Below are 22,321 nucleotides of genomic sequence, written 5' to 3'. Positions count from 1 at the left end.
CTTACTATAGAAGCATTTCCACCTAAATTTTGTCATTTAGCCACAGTCTGTTTTTTGTTATATTCTGAAGTTACTATAATTTTAAAAAACATCTTTATAAAAATAGAAATAGGAGCTATTCACTAGTATTAGGGAAATTTCCTCTATGTGAAATTGACTTATTTTTGTCTCTTGAAACACAATAATGTAATAGCACTAATGAACATCTACTTGATTTTCGGTAACCCTCACAACTTGGGTAGGTAGTTATGACTGTGAGTTCACATATGAATATAGTGAAACTCAGACAGAAGGAAAACATTCGGCTTTGGTTTAATACCAAAGGCCTCCCCCTTTCTACTCTATATTTTCAGTTGACATTGTCCATATTAATATAACTGTATGACTCCTTTCCATAAACATCAATGACTTAGTCGATATTTTAATGTAGAACATTAACAATGCAGATTTTACAACTGGTCTAGCCTAGGGTACTTGCCTAGAAAACTTCCAAATGTCTAGACTCTCCTCAGGTTTAGTATTCATTATTGAATAAATCAAATACCCTGGGCATTAAAAGTAACCTCTGAGTTAACCACACGAATGTCTTTGTTTTTAATGCTGAGAATTTTCTTCTCAAGGAAATATACTTTTTTCATTCTCCATTAAGTTTTGCAATGTAAAATAAAATATTTGTGCTATTGCAGATTCAATAATTGCTATACTCTATTCTAATGATATTTCCTGAGTTTACTTCCTTTTTTTCTTTGATTGTGGTTGAATGACTTGTAACTGTAAGTTATACTCCATTACTGCCTTTCCCAAGAATTCTTCACTCTCTAAAAACGCAAGCAAAACTAATTAAAAATAATCTCTCACTGTAAAAAAACACAAAGAAAATATATTCCCAATTTGTCTCCTTTGAAGAACAATAACAAGTAGACAACTTATCTCAAGCAGTCAGTAGTCCATGTAGAAGAAGTATTGTATTAGAATGACTAGAAAGCTATTAAATGTGTTTCCTAAGCTCTCCTTTGAACAATGTGGCTGGTAAACTAAGCCTATTGTCTGGATCCAGTCATATTATTTGCTGCACAATCAGTGCCCCATTCTGTCACATATCGAGGGACTGTTAGCAGGTTTTGATCATGACTGGTGAACTACAGAGTGAAGGAATTCTGGATCAGCTGGTCTGTCCACTCAGGTATTAGGCAGAGTAGGAATGAATTAAAGGACAAGGAAAAAGAGCCAGCCACAGGAAAAAGACCGAGACAGGATGGAAGCTGGGGACAAGCAGATGGATGGGACAGGATCCAGCAAGGTCCTGGACTAAACTATGAGGCCGTAAACTTGACAGCATCTGACCAAGCCCACGACAGTTCTACAGACTCCACCTTGTCGTCTGTCTCAGCTCCCACAAACAGATGCTTTGGAAGGACGCTAGGGAGTGAGCTTCACCCTCAGGACTGACCTCCTGGATGTCTAAGACATATTAAGAACTAGAAGATTCTTTCCTAGAGAAAGGCCAACAGTGAGACGCTGGAAGCATCCTTCTAACCTCTTTACATTTTGCCGGAAGTGCGAGACATCACAGTGTGATGGCTCTGGAAAGCCAGCCCGGATTTGGCATTTGATCTTGGCGATATTGATAAAACCATCAGGAGTTGTTGTGAACTATCAAACATATGGACTAGGCCAGAAAGGGAACAGGAAAGAACGAGAAGGTCAAGGAGCTATTTTTTAAAAGTGTATGGGTTAGGTGTGAGCGCATGTGTGGAAGACTACCATGCTACCTCAAGAACATCTGACACCCTAAAATTTCCAAAAATTATTTCCCTTGGTTACTAGTTTACACTGGAATTGAAATTTTATTAACTGTAAATATCTATTTCAAGTGGAAACTTTCTTCCTTATTATTTATGTAAAAAATGTTCTTGTTAGCAATGGTAAGACTAAAACAGAAAGTATTCTTTGTTTTCGGGGTTCAGACCATGCACAATAAAATACTGGAAACCTGTATTATGTACAGATAGTTTAGAAATAACACTAGAGAGGATGTTCGCTGTTTGAGAAGTCACACTTTGTCTCATTCTGGATAGAATTTGAATCTGTTTTCTCATAAGAGATAAAAATGTGATAAAAAGGGGGTGCCGAAGCTCATTTAAAAGATATTTCAGAACCTTGGCACTGTCCGGGACGGGACGGGGGTGGGGGTGGGGGGTGGGGACACCGAGGCTCATTTCATTTCAGAACCTAGGCACTATCCGCTTCTTGTCGCTTCCCCTAACCCTCCACTCCCAAGCAGCTAGCTAGCTCTACAGCTCCAGGGCCAGTTCTTGCTCCAGTCGCCTTCCCTTTTCGGCCGGCAGCTTCCAAGTGGTTTGTCCTTCCTTTCTCAGCACATTCCCATCCCTCGCACGAGCCAGGACGGACATTTCTCAAGCGCGCAAGCAGCACCGGGGGAGGCTTTCACACTTGGTGCATGCCCCTGCTTCTTTCATCCTTGCCCAAACCCTCAGGCACCCCACACGGGAGCAACGCCTCAAGGGAGAGGTCTCAGCAGCCCAGCCACTCGCTAGCACGCGGGGGCGAGTTACGAGACTTGGCCTTGGCACTTTACCTCTGTCGCTGGCTGAGCGTGGAGCTGAGAGAAGGAAAAGCTAGGAGCAAGCAAACAAACAAACAAATCTGGCTCTTTCCTGTGGCAACCGCCAAAGGGGCGGGTCAGCTCCGGGCTCGTCAGGCCAAGCCCCGCCCGGACTCGCCTCTCCGCTCCCTGCGAGACCGCCACCGGAAGGGGGCGTGGTGGCCTTCGTGGGCGGGGCGCCCTGCCGCGAGGGGGCCGGACCGTGTCTCGCGGGGAGGCGTGGCTACGAAGGGGGCGGGGCGGGGTCTCGGAGTGGGCGGGGTCGGGCCGGCCGGGCGCTCGGCGCCTCCCGCGCTCCCCGGAGCCACTCGCGCCGCTGCGCCCCGCCAGGCCGGGTTCACGTGAAGCGCCGGCCCTCCGCCCCTCCCTCCCTTCCTTCCCTCCCTCCCTCCCCGTCCCCTCCTCCTGCGGCGCTCGCTCCCGCTCCCCCGGGCCCCCTGCCCGGCTGGGCGCTGACAGCAGCGGCGGGGGTCCCCGCAGCCGCCGCCGTGTCCCGCGTAGGCTCGGGCTGGGCCCGCGGAAGCCCCCGGTGCGGCCATGAACCGACCCCTGACGGCGTCGGCGGAGGCGGAGGAGGAACTGGAGTGGCAAGTGGCGAGTCGCAGGAGGAAGGCCTGGGCCAAGTGCCGCAGCTCCTGGCAGGCGTCGGAGACGGAGGATCTGTCCACAGAGGCGACGACGCAGGACGAGGACGAGGACGACGAGGAGGACCTCCCCGGCGCGAAGCTGCCGGCGGCCGCGGGGCGAGGTCGGTTCGCCGGGACGTGCGGGCGGGGAGGTGGCGTGCTCCGTGCCACCGGGCGCTGGGACCGGACGACCCCCGACCTTGACACGCGCGCGTCCTCGGCGCCCTCGCGCCAGCCTCTGCACCTGGCTGCCGGCTGGCTCCGCCGGGTCGGGCGCCCGGAAGGCTCCCCGAGGCTGCCGGTTAACCCCGGCGGATTCTTCTGCAAGGGAGTGTCAGGATGGCACAGCCTCTGAGTTCTTCTGGAGTCCCTAACGAGCTGTCCCTTCGCTCTGCTCCGCAGGAAACGTGCCCAATGAGAAGATCGCAATATGGCTCAAAGACTGCCGGTGAGTCCTGCTCGGGTTGTCCGGGGGAGAAGCGAGGGACTCGGCGGTGTCTCTAGGTCCCGTGGCAGCTGTAAGCTAGGAACCGGAAAGTGAGCCGGCCGATAGCTTCCTTCTTGAAGCGATTAGAAGTGGAAGTGTTGTGGCCGCTGATTGTTTGTGACTGAGTTAACTTTACAGTGAGGACTGCAAAGTTTAGCAGCCCGGGCATGATGTCAGCATCAGATCAGAAACTAAAACAGGTCATGGTGATGCTACTTCGGATGGTCGTGGCATTTCTTTGAATTCTGGTGTTTCGGACGGTGTTTTATTTTGGCATCTACATATCTGGCACAAAGTCATTTTCCTTTCGAACGTGTTTTAGACGAATTTAATTTACTTAACTACTCTAACCGGGCTTTAATTTGGGTTGTGTGCCTTAAATCCCACTGGGGAGCTATTAAAACTAGCCAGCTTGGTCCTTTGGAGTGGATTTGTCAGCTCGCATTGGAATTCGAAGAAGGAAATGGAGCTTTGAAGGCATTCAGACTGCATGAGTCTGAGCAGTTACATGCCTTGGCCACTGGCACAAAACTGTTTGATAAAATACAGAGAATGGGTGTCATTGCAAGTAAATCTGACTATGGTAAAACGTGTTTCACTTTCATCTTTTTCCAATTTATTTGATCTCTTTGAAAAATCTGTGTAAAGATTATAGCTTTTAAACTTTTGTTGGCGTTTGCTTCTGGGCATATTATTGTTTTCTCAAGTTATGTTTGTCCTGGGGATTATTTTGTTGTTTTTTATTTTGGAAAGCGATTCTTATATATGGTAGTAATTTTTGTCCCTTAAAGAGAGAATACTGGCTGTCTTTGTTTTGGTGACTTGAGTAATTGGAGCCCTACTGATTGTTCACCGCAGATTTTTATTTTTTGCTTTGGCTAATGGTGTCATGGAAGGGTCGGAAATGTTATGGAATGTGTAGATGGCCCTCTCAAAGAAGCACAGAGGCAAATACACTGCTTCAAGAAGTCTTTAGGTTAACAGCCAGCTTAGTTTACCCCTTCGGTTACGAGAATATGACCTTTACAAAGCACAGTTGTGTGCCACGGGCTGGTCAGCAGAATAGTGTGAAACAGAAAGGTTGGAATTTTAAATGGACATCGTCGAGACTTTCTAGGAGAGAACTTACAAAGCAGTATCTCTGCGATTTCTCCATCGTGGAGTGAAGCAGGTAGTCTACCCTTGCTTTTATTCAAGTCTTTCAAGTTTGCATCCTGGTCCTGATTTAAAATCCATTGCTGAACAGTATTGGTTAACCCATAAAATTGCTCTGAACATTTCTAGGATTTTAGTTCAAGCCAAAGGATTTTTTTAATGTAAGACGAAGGGAAAAATCACATTAGAAAATGATGTATAGGAAACAGGGTTGAAGAAGATAAAAATATTAAGTAGACAGAAAATAAATGCATCTTTCAGGTAAATGCAGTAGGAGAATGCTGACATTGACCAGGACACAAGTTCAGACCAGAAAATTCCAGAAGTTTCATTGCTAAACTCAGTGTGCACAGATTCTGCAGCCTTCTGTCCCTCCTCATAGATGGCTTTGTTGTTCCGATAGCTACCCCTGTCAACACACAAGCAGTATTCATTTGTGCCTGAAAGTTAGAACATGGAATCCTATTTAATGTTGGCTATTTGTTGTAGATTTGACTGCTAGGATACTTGCAACTGTATTTTTCTTTATTCTTTATTGTTTTTAATTGAGCTATACATTTCCCCCACTCCCCTTCCTTCCTATTTTTTTTAAGAGCAACGTGGGATCCTTCTCAGAGTCGAGTGTTAATGTATTTTGTATATTCTTTGCAAATGATTAGAAGGATAGCTTCCCCCCTTGACCAATTCTGAAATACTCTGATTTTCATTGTTATCCGTATCCTGAGAGAAGATGTCATACTTTCCCTTCTCTGATGGAATCTTTATTCATTCTGATAACTATTTTTTTTCAACCACCCAAATTGACTGACGCAGTTTAGGAAGCAGTACAGATCCTGCTGGGACTTGGCACAGGGCAGCTAGGAGTAAAGAACTTGTTTTTGAAGGAGGAGGCCACTTACATTCTGCCTCATTCGCTGTCTTCTGTTAGTGCGGAGCAGCAGAGGCAGCTATGGCCACAGAAATACAGTGTTTGGGCCCAACTAAGAAAAGAACAAAGTTTCCTAATAACATCAGCTAGAGCTTAAATGAAATATATGCAAAAGCTAGTTAAAGGTTTTATCAGTTCCCATATGGTACTTGCTCTTGATTCTTCTACATCTCAAAAGCATCAGTTTCAAAGACCGACCTTGCTTATGTATGTGTTTGCACTTTTAACGGACTCTCTGTAACACTTCTTTGAAACGGTTCCCAGGATGGATTTCTCTTCTGATGTAGCCTTTAGCAGGTCGGAACTGTTACTGAGAAGCCCAAGTTTGTATCACAGAATACAGCCTTCAGAATAAAGGATGTTTCTGTGATTCTAGTCACAAAACTAAGTTGTTTGGAGAAAAGTAAAGGTATCTCTGTATTTGGCAACCAGTTCTGAGACATTCATGTTTGAACTACAAATGGGGAGAAAATCAGCTTTGGCTGAGCCTTAACCCTGATTCCCAAGCTGAGCTGAGGACTTTCCAAAGTTAATCTCCTCTGTGTGTGTGAGGAAGGCTTTCCTTGAGGTAGGGAGCAGCTTCTGAGGCAGTACTCTGAACTGCCAGCTCGGCCGACAGGTAAGAAAGAACCAAGGAACTCTTGGGCTTGTTTCCTAAGTCTTGGAACTTTTTGTTTTACTAAATTAAGTTGCTTACCACTGAAATTATGTTTTCTGTTGTTTTGTTTCTTTGGTTGTTTGGTTTAGTTGGCTTTGGTTTGTTTTGGCAGAAGACACTGACACGATTCCTTAGCCTTTTGTCGTCTATGTTCTCTCTCTGTCTCTGTCTCTGTCTCTCTCTGTGTATGTATGTGTTTTCAAAGAAAATAACAATTTATATTGTGTACGACTGCCATTCCTGCTCTTAATTGCTGCAGCGCAGACCTGTGATTAAGTCATTGCTAGTGAACTGACTTGACAACGCGTATTTGCTTAGAAGGACATTGCTTATGTAAGCCACTCACATTCCTGGTGTTTGGGGAGGAGCACTAAATTGATGAAGATGCTTGCTTGGCTGTAACTCTAAAGTGAGGCTCTGCAGTGACAGTTCTCCAGATGGGTTTTCAGAGGACTGAGGCTTCTGTGTCTCTGTGATTGCAGCACCCCTTTGGGAGCCTCACTGGATGAGCAAAGTGGTGGAGCACTGAAGGGTAAGAGAGCTTTCTTTTTTCCAAACGGAGAATTTTCTTTCGTCTTTTAGGTGAGCGTGTATGTTTGAATCACACAAGTGAGGCTTGATGCCATTCTGAGCTAGAAGTTCAAAGGGAAAAATATTCTCATAAGCCGTGGAAGAATAGTAACTTTAAATAACTTTGTTTCCCAAAGCTTTTCACAATGTCATACTTATATTCTTATTGCCTGGTTAGATATTATAAAGGCTGATTAAATACAGACTACGTTATGTAAACATAACAAAAATTCACAGTGAGTGAACTAGGTAGGCTAACTTGAGTGTAGCGTTTCTTTGCTTACACTAACTGAAATTGCCACACCTGAAATTTTAGCACCTGTGAAAGACAAAATTCTCAAGTTCAAAATGCAACAAGAATGTGCAGCTAACAACAGGGTGAAGAGAAAGAATACACAGTGTCATGAGAACAAAGCTCGGGCCCGATGCAGCCTGGAGATGGAGAAGGGGTGGCCGTGTCAGGACCCAGCTTTCTATGGAACTCTCCAGTCACGTATTTTGTCTAATGAAATGCCTCCCGAGACTTAAGAAATCTAAAGTGTATTTACCTGGCCACCGACATTATTTCTGTACAACAGAGAAAAAGCTTGTTTGCTTCTTGACATGGCAGTCTTAATAATTTTGAGTGTACTGAGGTTTGAGATAGTTTCCTGTGGTTTGTGGAATATTTTGCTTGGTTGACTTATTTAATTAATGACTTTGTATGGCAGTGGCATCATGGGGTAGAGCAGAGCTCCAGGGTATGGTTCTGAATTTTCACACTCTGCTGTAGGTGTGCTTGGGAGAAATGGAGGAAGCTTCGAAGATGACTTGTCGCTGGGAGCTGAAGGTATGCTTGACGAGGAACTGTGCCTTCCTGTAGTTATGGTTATCTTAGAGATGAAGTAAAGACTGTCCCGTCTCTAGCTCTCAGGGATCATTTGAAGGTCTTGACAATGCGTCACTTTCATTGTCCTAACCGGTAGGATTCTTTCTCTGAAATACCATAGCTGCCTCTCACCTGTTTTCAACGCGTGGAGGAACTGTCTGTGACAGAACCATGGTGATACAAATGAGGGAAAACTGTCCCCAAGGAGGAAAGGAGCTCAAATATTTATGCAGGAGAAACTCAGCTGCAGTTAGTTTTGTTTAGGGAATGGACTCATGTCACACTCTGGCCGGGGTTTGTCTGTTTCCTATGCTCTCCCTCTTTCCCTGACAGTTGAGACTGAAGCACAAAGTCCGAAGAGAAGAGAAGCCAGGTCACTTTGCAGGTGTCTATCCGGGCGCTTCAGCGCTGTAAAAGCATGTCGTTCAGTTCTTTGTAACTTCCAGGACAGTAAGTTAGGGTTCTCTTTTTAAAACTATTTTGTAGCTATAATAAAAGGTAGGGCTTTTACTGTGTTTTGAGACAGGTTTTGCGCTCTGTAAGCACAGTGACCTTGAGTTCCCCATGTAACCTCAGGCTGGCCTCAAATTCACAGCTGTGTGCATTTTGATTGCAGGTGTGGTCCGCCATGCTTGAACCCACACTGATTCTGTTTTGTTTCACTAGGTGAATAGGTTATTGGTAGCTTTTACAAAGAACTAAAGATTTTTGTTAAATGCTTAAAAAGTAGAAGCTGATGAAGAGTGAATTTAGTATCCTTGGTCCTTTGGTACTTTAACGTCATTTGTAAGCTGAGTTACTTATTGGAGCATTTTAGCATTAGAACCCTCAGAAAGTTGAGAATATGTATATTGTCACTATCTATCAATGTATTTTTCAAGAATAAATGAAAACTTTATCTTCCTTCTTTCAAGTCATTGCCCTTAACAGACCCATCAGCACCTTGTTAAGATGCTTATCAGCACCCTGTGGACAGCTTTAACAGTCTGCCTGGGTCATGATGTCAAATGATGCTGTTAGGAGATACACAAAGAAGCAAAATAAAAACATTCTCACCAATTTGTACATCATAAATGAAAAAGGCAGTTGCTAAAGTGGACATTTTTGTTATTAACCTCACTTGTCTCATTTTTTTTTATAAATAATGATAAAATTAAGTCTAAACATTGACTTTTTTCTGTTTGCTTTGATCTTGTTAATCTAATAAAGTTAGAGGAAGGTTTTGGTTTTTTGTTAGTAATTCTTTTTAAAATTAATTAAATTTATTTTTGGCTTTTAAAGGGAACATTTTATTGAAAGGTGTAGAGCATTTCACATTGCGTACTTAAGGCTTTGAAAACACATAAGAAATATGTGAACACTATGGCTCCACTTACTGGTGCCCAGTTACATTTGCTTTTAAGATGTTCTTGATTGACAACTTAGAAGTTTAATAGCACTACATACACCAGTATATGCTATTTATCTTCCTCATTGACTCTCCAATCTGGGCCAGAAATTTAACTGATTACTAATAAATCTTTTTCTTCTTAAGCACTCAAATAAGAGTAGTTTTGCGTTGCCAGAAAGTAGCAGCCTCTAAAAGCTGCTGGCCCACTGCTTGCCTCTCTGTACAGGAGTTTCAGTCGCGACATTTAACAGGCCAGCTGTGGCAATGCGGATAGCCTGTGTTCTCCATAACTGTGCCATTGTCCTGCTGGCAGTGTGTTCTCTGCTCACTTATTTTTTTTATTGACTTTTATTGAACTCACTTATTTTTTATTTGTAGCCAATCACCTACATGAACCTGATGCTCAAGTTGAAAACTGGTATGTACCTGTTTGGTTCTGCTTCTTTCTGCAAGTGAAAAGGGATTGAGTATAGAAGACTCAGGTTTTAAAGTGTCTTGTTGTGTTTATAGCAATAATATCCTGGCCAAAGAGAGGAGACTCCAGTTCCATCAGAAAGGGAGAAGTATGAACTCTACTGGGTCTGGGAAAAGCAGCGGTACAGTGTCAAGGTGAGTCCTGGTAAGCCTGGGGTCGTACGTGCTGAGAGAGCCTGGCACCCTCTGGTCTTTGTTGTGATGTTGAGACTGTGAATCAAAGGGAACCCAAAGTGTTTCCTGAACTGTCATAACTGACAGGAGCTTCTCATGCAGAAACCAGCAGCACCTGTAACTAAGCAAATGAAATCAGGTGCTGTGTTCCTAACAGTAGCGAGTGTTAAAGCTGTGTGAGCGTCCTGAAGGAGAAACTCCATACTGGAATGACTTCTACTTATAAGAACCGAAACTCCCTGTACCATGAGAGCCTTGAGTAACTGACATAGAAATCAGCATATCAGCACAAACCTGCCTAATTAGTTTCTTTATATTCAAGGCTAAATTTGTTTCCAGTGTGTTAAACCAATCTTTAATATGTGCAAAATCAACTACAGGGGCCGTGGAACCAGTTTTTAAATTGCTATACAAATGATTGTATCACAACCTAGGCACTTATCTTTGAAGCAGATATAACCGTCCTCTTGACAAGTTCTTGGTTGTTATTGAGCCCCAGAAAGCTTGGATTATCACTGGAGTGAAAGGGTGTGATGCTGCTGAGCGGCCAGCAGAGTGAGAGAGTGAGAGTTTCCCTTTGTGTAACCGGCATCCTCCTCGCCTTACCCCTCCTTCCTGAGCAGATGTGGGGAGAGAAGAACTGGAGGCTCCTCCCTGCTCTCTGACTCCACTTTGTCTCCTTCATTGCTTCTTCTAAGGTAGTTGCCTCTTCTAAGACAAAAAAGGTCTGCCACGCTCGTGTTTCACAGCTGTCCTCAGTACCCGAGCTGTACCAGCTTCCGGGGATGCTTTTCCTGCTCCCCTCCCCTCCACCCATTCTCTCCTTACTAGGCATGCTCTGTTTTAACTAAATTGCTTCACTGGAGAATCCCTTAAAAATGACCAAGAAAATAAGGTGAGGAATCCCTTAGAGGTCTCTTTCATTTCTTGGGGACTATGTGTTTGAACTTCAGTTTCTGTTTTTCCAACACTAGCACCCTGAGAAAATGCACCTGTGTGTCCTTCCTAAGGGTTGTGTATCCCAGGAGTGCGCAGTATCAGAAGACAGTGAACAAGGGGAATGGAGACAGAGCTGTGTGTTTTTGAGAGTGCAGTGTCGACCACAACTACTCTTTCCATCCTCACGCTTGTCCTCATTCGTTCCAGTGTCTCAGAACTGCTGGAGCTCTATGAAGAAGATCCTGAAGAAATTCTGTACAATCTTGGATTTGGACGAGATGAGCCAGATATTGCTTCTAAAATTCCTTCCAGATTTTTTAATTCATCATCCTTTGCCAGAGGCATAGACATTAAAGTATTTTTGAGTGCACAAATGCAACGGATGGAAGTAGAGAACCCAAATTATGCATTGACAAGTAAGATTTTTGATGTTAATGTGTTGTTTTAAAAATTTAGCATCAAGCTGGGTGGTGGTGGTGCACACCTTTAATCCCAGCCCTCTGGAGTCAGAGGCAGGCAGATCTCTGTGAGTTCGAGGCCAGCCTGGTCTACAGAGCGAGTTCCAGGACAGCCAGGGCTGTTACACAGAGAAACCCTGACTCCAAAAAAAAAAAAAAAAAAAAAACAAGAAAAAGATTAGCATCTAGGCGAGATGGTGGTGTTTGTTTTAGCACCTAACATTTTAAAAATAAGGTTAATATTAGAATAGCTCTTTTACTCATTCTGAATTACTTATTCTATTTATAGAGGTTATTCCATCTTTCCTTCCTCATTAACTCATCGTAATTTATTTGCAGAATTTTTATTTATCTCCAAATTGCATTTGTTCAAGAAAGAAAGAAGTAGGTGGAGGAGCTTGTTAGTTTTAAATGAAAAGTCAGTCCATTTCAGGTGCTGTTCTGTAAACTAACTCACCGTGGCTGGTGCGCTGTTTTCTCCATCTAAGGTTGTCAATGGATCAGTCTTAAGTGTACGCTGATGTGTTCTCTTAGGAAGGCATTTTGAAGAGTCTTAGTGGAGTCCGTGAGCAAACAATAAATCATAACTAGAGACCAGTTAGCTAGTTCTCTCATATTCAGTATTATCACCATTTTGTGCTTATTTCTAATTTTTTAAAGTATAAATTCTAATGTTCACAGTAAAAATCTTCCCTATTCTACAAATGTAGAGATTTCAGTGTTTACATGGGGAAAATATGATTTCATAATACTTAAGATCTAAATTCAATTACTAGACTTCTAAACAGCATGTGTTTATGTGCCGATAAGCATAGAATTTATTTACAATAGGTACACATAACATAAGCATATAATTTCTTTTTTTTCTTTCTTTTTTTTCTGTAGGCCGTTTTCGTCAAATTGAAGTGCTTACTACTGTGGCCAATGCATTCTCTTCTCTCTATTCCCAAGTCTCTGGGACTCCCCTGCAGAGAATTGGAAGCATGTCCTCAGTGACCTCCACCAAGGAGGCAACAGACTCCCCTCCTCCTCTAACTCGAAGCAACACTGCAAACCGTCTGATGAAAACACTATCCAAACTAAACTTATGTGTTGATAAGACAGAGAAAGGGGAAGGGAGCCCCTCCCCTTCAAGTGAGAAAGGAAAGGCGCTGAGCATCTCTCTGGCTGAGGACAGTGGCGGCAAGAATGACCCCAAGCTGCAGAAAGTTATGAAGAAGAAGGAGTCCTCTTCTACGCTGGCTACGGTTACAGAAGAAGTCTCAGGTAGTTCATCGACTATCACAGACAGTGTGGATACCGACAGACTCTCTGATGACGCAGATAGTAACGTTAGCCACAAAATGGAAAGCGAACGAAGCAAAGAAGCTCCAAGTCAGGAGGATAAGCTGCTGCCGAAGCCTGGTGTTGCAGGGTCTGACGTAGGTTGTGATGTCAACGTGCCGAGCCACTGCGAGTCCCAGAGCAGCAGTGAGCTGAGAAGTGGCCATGCATCTGCCAGTGACAAAGAGCCCTGTGCACCCCTGACGATTCCATTCATAAGAAACGTAATGACGCAGCAGAAAGACTCCTTCGAGATGGAAGAGGTAGGTAAATGGCTCCCCGAGACTAGCAAAGAGCCCGGAAGAGAAGCCCCAGAACCTGTTCATAAGATGGGAGGTGCCAGTACACTCATAGCTATGGAAACTCAGCCTGGTGTTGTCCCCCACAAACCAGGAGTTGGTTGCTGAACTGTGTGTGGTGGCACCCCTCAGGCAAGACTGCCATGTCATCTCCCCCAGATGACATTTTATCTGCAGCCATTTTTCCTTCAAGCCTAAGATTTTGATGTCAGAGAGAGCCTTGAGAGTGTATATGCAAATCCAAATGAGTATTGCATAACAGTGAAAATGCAGAAATCAATCAGATGTGCAGTTCAGTCAGAAAGGGTCCCAGTGACTATGGAGAGGGTGAAGGCAGCTTGTGAGTAGATGCTGGAATTGGTTGGTTTATGCCTAAGAGCGAAGGTTCTGGAAGGGGCCGAGTGGTGTTTTGTAAGCCCAGATCAACATGTGGTGACTTTTTATTTGACTGATGAAATCTCCTGCTAGGTAACGGTAGAATTTGAACTCAGGGAGGAAAAATTCTCATGAGGTTCACCTAGAGCTCCTTCTAGACCACAGGGGCCGATGCACGAGAGATTCAGCTGTGTGGTCCAGCAGGGACACCTGCACTGTGGGCGGGACTGATGCTTGGCCTAATTGGGCTATTTATGTTTTTTTTTCTTTTTGTGTGTGTGTAGTTTTTAGAATTTTTAAATGTTAATTATGACTAAAGAATAAAATGAAAGGGGAAAGAGAAGAATCTCTGGCATATTGTGCATTTTTCTTGCAGGCTACTTTCCCTCAATCTTTTTCCTGTAGTTTATATTTCCATTTTTCAATTATTAAGGCAGTTTACAGCTCAGTCCAATGAGGATGGAAGGGAATTATGATGTATGCTTCCAAACCTCTGGCCCTGTCCTAAAGATTCTTGTTGCATGTTGTTTTGGTCTTACCACTAAGTCTGGTTCGAGCCTTTCCTGGGCCCACTCTTCTGTGCTGAGCAACTCCACAGCTTCAGTACCGTATCACACAAAACAGCTAAATACAAATCGTGCACTCTCTGAAAATGTCATGCTGTTGTTTCGGTTTGGACAGTGGTAGCTTGGCAGTGTCTTTGTGATTTACAGGATTTTCAAGAATTCATGGTTTCTGAGCAGAAGTGAAAGGGACCCATACATTCACAAGAGCCCACACCACCTGTAAAATGGTAGCTGCCCTTTCCTTTCTGTATAGACCTGTGTCATTCGTGCCCTCTGCTGGGTAAAACCTGTGAATGACAACATAATGTGAGCCTTTTTGTGAAGTGTAGTTAGATGTTTGTGTGTGCTGTCACTAGGAATGGTGTTACATGTGTGTAATGCTAGCATCCAGAGGGCTGAGGCGGGATGGCCATAAGTTCTGAGACAAGATGAAGCTACATAGCAAGTTCCAGGCTAGTAGCCTGGTATACATAGATATTTTCTCAAATAAATAAAACAAATTATTTTGTTAGCTTCGTCTGTTGTAAACAGAGGAACTTTAGGGATAATGAATCCTTACCTTTTCATATCTATTTTAAAAATGCATTAAGAACCTAGAATTCTATTTTTTCTTTGGGAACTTTAGAGAAAGCTTATAGAACAATGGCTAAAGCAGGAAAATGTGTTGTTTTCATTTCCTCTTAAGCATGATAGGAATTGTACTAACAGACAAAGAGAGCAGTCCTCCTGAGGCCGACTTACATCCCCTTCAGAGGAGCTAGCACGGCTTCTCTGGGAGACGCCCTACAGTTGGGGTCTGAGTCCTGTAGAGAGTGTTTGTTCCTGTGTGAACAGCGGTGGATACCGGTTAGAGTTCTTTCTCTTAGGAAGCCAGCTCTCCAAGCAGTCCCAAGGCCAGCAGCTTGCTGTGGTTCTTTGGGTGAGGCAGGAGGTAAGATGTGACGGTAACCAGGGCCTAAGTAGGAAGATGTTTAACTGTGGAGAGAGCCAAACAGACGACAAGACGGATGAGGCCTAGGAGAAGTGTCTGTTTCTTATATTTAAGACAAGAAAAAGATGAAGAAGCTCATAGGCTATTTTAGTTAAAAGTCAGCTTGCTTTCTAAAAACATTTCAGAATGCCCAAAACCCAGAAATTCTAAACACTTTCTCAGTTTTTGGTTGGGTTGTGGGGAGAGGATTTTAATTCTTGGCTTAAATGGATAATTTTTGTTTGTTGGTTTTTGTTGGCTTGCTTGAATATAGCATGATAACTCTAAGGAGTTAGACATGAGACGTCTGAATGACTCACATTAAAGTGATCCTACTGAATGAACAGTTGCTTATGTTTTGTGGATAAGCTATGTCTGTATTAGTGTTGGGAGCCCGCCCCTGTGTGCCTGGTGGTCCTCTCACAGTGCTGTTGAACTACTTCAATGTAATCCTTACTGAGTGCATACGTAATATTTCTTGAGCATTTAATGCTGTCTTTGTACTTATTATTGGTTTTAACTAATGAAGTTTATTACTTTTAGCATTAAGTTGTAGGGTTTATTTTATTTATTCACCTAAATTTAAATAATTCCAAATCGGTCAGATATTTGAGGAACAGCTGACACTGTTCCTTTGGCCCTCCAAATTTGGCTGTGAATTGTGTTTCTTGAGACAAGGTTTTGCTATGCAGCCAAGTTTGACCTTGAACTCACATTGAATCTCCTACTTTGGAGATAAGAATGTCAATTCTAACAATTGATGTCTGTCCTGATGTGCCTAGTAATCACTGTGTTTGTTACCTGTTTATTTTTAATCTAAAATATCTAAAGTCTTTTTTAAAAAAAATTATGTAACAGTGGAAACAAACTGTGTGTTGTGTGTTTAAAAACTTACTGGTTTTCTTTTCTTTAAGGAAACTTACAAGTAATTACAGAATCATAGACTAGTACAAAGAAGATTGTTTGCAATTGTCACCCCCCCCCCCCAAACACACACCTTCCTGGACACTTAGATACCACTTCCCAGCAGGGGCTTTCACCATCTCTCTGAAGGATGGCATATTCCCTATGATGTCAGATGGAGGTGGGCAGACATGGGTGAGTGTCAGTGACAGAAGGCTGGGAGGAATCCTGTCATGTGTCCTTGCTGCTGTTAGTAAGGCTTGAGCTCAGGATTGGCTGCTTTTGACTGCACTGTACACTTCCCATGGGTTAGACCGCTGGGTGGAGAGTGCTGAGCTCGGTGCACAGGAGCTCGAGTTCTTGTCACAGCCCCTACAGCTTCTTGCAAGACGTTCTTGGATTTCTTTATTTCTAAGCAATGATATACAGAGACTGATTCAGAAAGCTGTCCCCAAAACATTAGGAACAACCTAATTTATTATTTTGACTTAATGTATTGCTCATTTGTTTGTTTTCTTTTTATTATGGAAAGTTTTGAACTTACAAAGTTCAGGGAATTGTATGATGAAAGCCTATTACTTATTCAATTAAGTTATGTTTGGTTATATTTTTAAGAATGTAATCAAAGGCTACCCGCAGCACACGGCCAGCTTACCACACAGCACTAGAAAGACTTGCTATGTAGATCTTCATTCTGTATTGGCTTCCTGATTTTCCACTCAAATCTGTTTGTTGCATAGTTATGACCAATAATAGGAGCTAAGAAATAAGCTATGGCTCGCTGTTTTAACATTGTAAAATCTGCTGAGTGAGAGTAGGTTCACTGACGTCAGTTTTGTAAACACGACCCTCTCTTGTCGGTGCGAAGATGCAGGGCTTTGTAGTAGAAGGCAAAGTATTCTTTTCCCTAAAATAGCGTTAGGGAGGATAGACTACTGGAGAAGGTAGCACTACTTTGTGATTAATTTTATCTCTAAGGAAATAGAATGTTTGCTAATCCTACATTTCAGAGTGAGAAATAGTAATTTGTATGTCTAACCTAAGATTCCTAAAAGATAATAGTTGTCTGGATTTCTTTTGCGCTCTTTCAGTCTAGCTAATGATTGTCGTTTAGAAACCTGTCTGGATTAGGTTGGGCCTGAGTAGCAGCTAATAATAGACCTTTTGTTGAATATAAAAAGAAAATGTGTTCTGTTCCCTTGCACTTAAAACAATGGTTTTCCGGTTGAACTTGTATCTGCTGCTATGAATAATATAATTTTTAGATAGTAGCAAAGCACAGTAGGGCTTACTTTATATGTCTCCTCTCAGTTCTTCAGGCCGTAGCTGCAGACTCCTGACACTGCATAGCACAGCCATCTCCTCACAGCACACATTCCCCATCTGGGCCGTAGGAGCATCACACTTTGTGGAGGTGGCATGGTGTGTGGTGTGTGTGTGCTGTTGGCTTTCTAGTCATTCCTATGGGATATTTATTAGTTTTAAATTAATTCATAGCTCAAAGTATAACAGACTTCAAATTAAAACTTTGCTCTTTGCTCTTTGACTTGTTCAGATTTGAAAAGCTGTGTTTGGCCATTTCACTTACTTTTATGTCATAAAGTGTTGGGAAATCAGCATGTGCCTCCTCCTAATGATACAAGTTAGTCAAATTAGAATAGCTAGCTAGTGTCTGCACAGGGTGAGGATGGCATTTAGAATCAGAATTTCCTAACAAGGATATATTTGTGCAGGTAGGAAAAGGACAGGCAATTTTTCTAGGTTTGGTGATCCATTAAATAGAATTTTTAGAGAGATTTTATGGGTAAGACTTTTCAAGGTTTTAGCTGTACTAAGATTTCCTTTCCACTTAAATACACACATAGCTGTAGGAAAACGCCATGTGTAATGACGTCATTGCTGAAAGGTGACCCATTCCAGGAAGTTGCCCAAATGTTAAACTTTAGTTTCAGTCTGAGGAAAAATGCTAATCTGTGTATGAAATATGGCCCAGTCATCGCTTCCTATGATACATAGATTAGCGTTTTCCCTTTAAAACTATTCACAGTTTAACATTTGCACAGCTTCCTGGCATGGCAGTGCTTCCTGCATGTCTGTCTGTGCCGTCACTTTGTATGCTAGTTCTCTCCCAGCTACCTAGGCAGGTGCTGCATGCCCCTGGCGATGTCGGTCAGAAGACATGGCTGTGGGACAGACTGACAATTCTGAGATAAAATGTCTATATGATGTTTGGTACGCTTTGCTTAGACTGATTTGTCTGATGAATTACCATCAAGAGATACTGTTCTTGCCATAGATTTTCTTAACTACATCAGATTCTCTTTTAGGTTCAGAGCACAGAGGAAGAGGCACCTCACGTGCCAGCCACTTGCCAGCTAGGTCTTGCCAAGTCAAAGAGAGGTAAGTGGACCACTGCTCACGAGTTCCCCATCGTTACTCTGTGTTGTGGGTTGGGAAGGAAAGGGGTTTCTCCATCAGTGCTGTAGGAGCAGTAAGTGTGCAAAGATTAGGATACAGGGGGTGTGTGTTAAATTACTGTGGGATTTTTATGTGGGGGAGACATTTATACTTATAAACTAATATTAGATTGTCTATCCTGTAATGACCTCATTAAACATGTCTGGGTGCTCCAAATGGTACTCAGATCTGCAGATGTGCTGAAACAGATCGAGATTGCTTTTACATTGGCCGGACTGGAAACTCTTATGTTCTCTGGCTAGGTTTTCCTTATGCAAACACATCTTGTAAGTATAATACATGCAGTGTAACTGGCAAAAACTTGCTCGCAATTGTTAAACCAAGTTAGATAAATCTAAAGAATCGCTCAAAGGTGAGTGGCCACAGGTGCACTTTCCTCTTCAATCATTAATTATTGACTGGAGAACCTTTGGATCCATCCCCACACTTGTGACTTGAACTAGAAAACGCGGTCTGGCTTTAGAGTCACAGAGCTTTTGGTATTTAGGGAAAGAGGAAGGAGTTCAATGGCCACTGCAGGTAGGACTGTTTATTTTTGAAACTTTACACATACCAAACCACCGTGGTTTTTTGTTTTTAACAAAAATGTATATGTATGTTCCTAAAATAGAAAATTATATGTTTGCCCTCCTGATCTCTGAAATTCCTCCTGAGGGACAGTTTGCGTGCGACTTCTCTTCCTTTGCAGTGTGGCATTAAAGAATAGGGCCCTCTGGACTGCAGCTCTCGACAGGCACAAAATGAACTTCCTCACTGACTTTTCCTTCCTTCTTAAGTCCATAAATAAATATATCTGCACCTGAGGTCTGAAGTGATGCTTCAGTCTTTGCTTAGGGTGGACAGGCAGAGGAGGATGACAACAGAGTGAAATCGCATTTAGTTGTCTTAGGGAGCTAAGGGGCGGGGAGACGTCCTCAGTGTATGGTCACAGCTGAGTTTCTTCCTCTCACAGTCTTCATTCTTGTTGGTTACAGCGTAAGCAATCTAGTAACACATTTGTGAATAAATCTTTTATAAACTAGCAGTAAGAGTGCTTTGTGTGTGCATTCACAAGAAAGGGGGTGAGGAAACAGCCACGTCTTCTCCATTTGGGAAGGAATTCTGGTAATATGGTATGTCGTTGGCTGATCCTAATCTCAGAGTTAGAATCGGAGCAGGCCACTCACTCCAGAGCCAGAATAGACATGGTGCACGGCTTCACTAGTAGGACTTCACAAGCTGAAGTTCCCGACCTCCTGCACCTTGGAAAGGCTCAGTGGCTCGGAGTGTCCCAGCCTCGTGTTCATTGTGTGGCTTCACATTCCTAGAAGTCCAGCACTGGTCTTGTGAGAGAAGACGTAACAGACTTTTCTTAAACATCTAGAAGAGAATATGCTGATTGTATTTAGTTTCTTTGATACTGAGCGGATGGTTGCCATGTTTTGTTTTATGTTTTCACACTTAAATACTTCTTAGAACTTTTAAATTTGGATAATATTCAATGTCTTCAGAACTGAGAATTAATCCTTAGCTCTAAATTTCTCTAATGAAGAACTGTGGTTTCATTTTATAAGGATTATTTTATGACTATTTTCCTTGTATGTATGTCTGTGTACTTGGTGTCCATGGAGGCGAGCGAGAAGAAGGTGTTGTATCCCCTAGAACTGGAGTTATAGTTATTTACGAACCACAGATGACTATGGATGCTGGGAATCGAACCCAGGTCCTCTGCAAAAACAAATGTTCTTTACTGCTGAGCCATCTCTTCAGCTGAAGAGAACTATGCTTTATATGGAACAGAAATGTCTACCTAAAGACCGTCAGTTGGGATATTCAGACTTTTAGAATGCTGCTTGTAGGCAAGGCCTTTCTCTGCAGCTCAGTCTCTCTGGGCTTGTAGATGAGCACAGCAGTCCTGAGTGCTTTGCAGCTAAGGGAATATTTTCCTGCCGTCTCAATCTGCAGAGGAGAGGAGTCACTGAAGAACTTAAGCTCTTTGTTCTGCTCACTTGCTCATGCCCACTCCGAAGCCTGCATAGTCTCCATTGCCATTCACTCTGTGGGAATCACACGGTACTCAGCTTTGAGGGCAACCGGCTCAGACCTTATTCTGCTGCACATCCAACAGGTCTTTCTGGCCTCTGTACTCCACCAAAGTTCCCTTTTCCCAACCAAATGGGTACTTTAGCTTCTAGATCATTTATATGACTGCTCAGTTGTGTGGAGAGCTAGGACTGAGGCATTAAGCAAGCATTGCCCTGTTGTTCTGCATACCAGAACATTAAGAATAAAGTTGCCCTGGTTTCATGGGCTCGTAGTTAGAAAGCAAAGCATAGCAAGGACATGGAACCACCAGCACACGGACAAGAGCTCTGATGTTGCTTGTTAATTTACTGTTAGTTCATTTTTGAATAAATTAATTTTCATTAGAACTGGTGGTAAGGATTTGTTACAATTGAGTGTGGTAATTATTCCAGCATTTCTAGGTTTGTTAAGGATATGGAACACTACCATAACTCATTATAGAGCTTTATTAATATTATAAATACTGTTGTAGAATTACTTTGTTTTTAATAGGATCAAAGTCACATTTCATGAACCCCAAAACTCCAGTGGGATGTTTTTAAAGCCAAGTGAACTTTAACTTTGAATTTTATTTAGTCATATTATCTGGTTCAGATTATTTGGTAAATACTGTATTTGGCTATTATCTCTGAAGCTCTGCAAGGCTCTCCTGTCTCTCGGATCCTTGCAAATGAGCTAGCTATACCATCCCCTCTATGGTAGCTCTCGTGTGGAACAGTGTCGTCTTGCTTGCTGGAGTTAGCATCTTTCTTAAAAGCATGTATACATATTTATATATGTAGAAATTAGAGCCTTGTGATGTAACAATAAACATGTTTTTACAATATTAGCAATGTTATATATTAATTGAATCTTTGACTTTGGCATAATTCTTATGAAAGAATTATTTCCTAATACAAATACTTGTATCATTACAAATACTAGAGATATTTAAATACCCTCACATTTCAAATGATTTGGTTTATTGCCCTTAATTTCATTCTTTCATACTCAGAAGATATAAAACTTTTTAAATGCATTCTACATATAATGTTCTAATTTTACTTCACTGCATTACCATTGAAGCCTAGCGGGCAAGTGAATACTGTGGGTTTCTGATAGAAGACCGGACCCAGCTTTTACTTGAACTTGATTTACTTGCCATGCATTGAAGCCGTGATTTTTCATAGGTAATCTGGGCTGCTCTATTGGGGCTCACATCTATGAACGCCTTGCTGCATACAGGCCTATGCAGTTTTGTTTACCAGTGTGTTTCTGCTGACAGATCACCTGCTGAGAACGGCAAGTCAGCACTCGGACAGCAGCGGCTTCGCTGAGGACTCTGCGGACTGCCTCTCGCTCAATCATCTTCAGGTACTGCTTCTGTTGGAGGAGGGGCTCTTACACATCTTCAGCTTACGGCGATCTGTCCATGTCTTACCACAGTAAGACATGTCTGGAATATAGATCTTGGCTAAGTATTTGACTGTAAATCTCAGGTTTTACTCATTCATGATCTCTGAGTATTAAAAAAAATCTTAATTTTGTATTATTAGTGACTAAATTACTTTGGTCTTTAAAGTACTTGGCCTGATGTTTTTTTTATTTGTTTACATTTATATATGCCAACATTTTATAATAACTTGTTTATTTGAAAACTCTTATTTCTGCTAGTTTTGTGGACTACTGTGAAAAGTTAGACTGTGTTAGGTGACCCAGGAAGCAGGTGCTTCTTTATCCTTGAGGAGCTATGGGTCAGTTGGTATGTGTAGCACAGAATGCTCATGAAGGTGTTCAAAGTGTCTTTAATAAAATTTGAAAATTAAGGAAAAAAAGAATAAAGAGCTTTCTAGAAACATGACATTTGAAGGGTAAACAGGCAAGCAACACACCCAGAAAGACCCAGGAAGAGTCAGTAAGAGGAGATCCCAATGATCTACCCTGACCTGAGTTATTGGCAGCTGATAACAGCTAGGGGAGGGGTCATTTTTCTTTGGAGTTCTGGACGGCC

General features: G+C 42.5%; 1 protein-coding gene across 2 annotated transcripts in view; it reads left to right on the top strand.

Annotated features, from left to right (window-relative positions):
* Positions 1-3,015: 3,015 nt before the first annotated feature.
* Positions 3,016-22,321, top strand: part of Itprid2 (ITPR interacting domain containing 2) — a 34,876-nt gene continuing 15,570 nt past the window's right edge. The window contains exons 1-10 of one of the 2 annotated variants that reach the window (XM_050119883.1): positions 3,016-3,374; positions 3,655-3,700; positions 6,963-7,012; positions 7,823-7,879; positions 9,687-9,726; positions 9,819-9,917; positions 11,103-11,311; positions 12,239-12,939; positions 18,117-18,189; positions 21,596-21,684. In XM_050119883.1, coding sequence (XP_049975840.1) covers positions 3,164-3,374; positions 3,655-3,700; positions 6,963-7,012; positions 7,823-7,879; positions 9,687-9,726; positions 9,819-9,917; positions 11,103-11,311; positions 12,239-12,939; positions 18,117-18,189; positions 21,596-21,684 — 1,575 coding nt within the window. In that variant the 5' untranslated portion in view covers positions 3,016-3,163. The remainder of the gene's footprint in view (positions 3,375-3,654; positions 3,701-6,962; positions 7,013-7,822; positions 7,880-9,686; positions 9,727-9,818; positions 9,918-11,102; positions 11,312-12,238; positions 12,940-18,116; positions 18,190-21,595; positions 21,685-22,321) is intronic. The other variant, XM_050119894.1, reaches the window with a different exon arrangement.

Source organism: Alexandromys fortis, unplaced genomic scaffold (assembly GCF_014885135.2).
Source record: "Alexandromys fortis isolate MF-2015 unplaced genomic scaffold, M_Fortis_MF-2015_v1.1 scaffold_8_1_9099942, whole genome shotgun sequence".
Lineage (NCBI taxonomy): Eukaryota > Metazoa > Chordata > Mammalia > Rodentia > Cricetidae > Alexandromys > Alexandromys fortis.
Note: the sequence above shows the minus strand (reverse complement) of the source record. Positions and strands in the feature narration are given on the sequence as shown.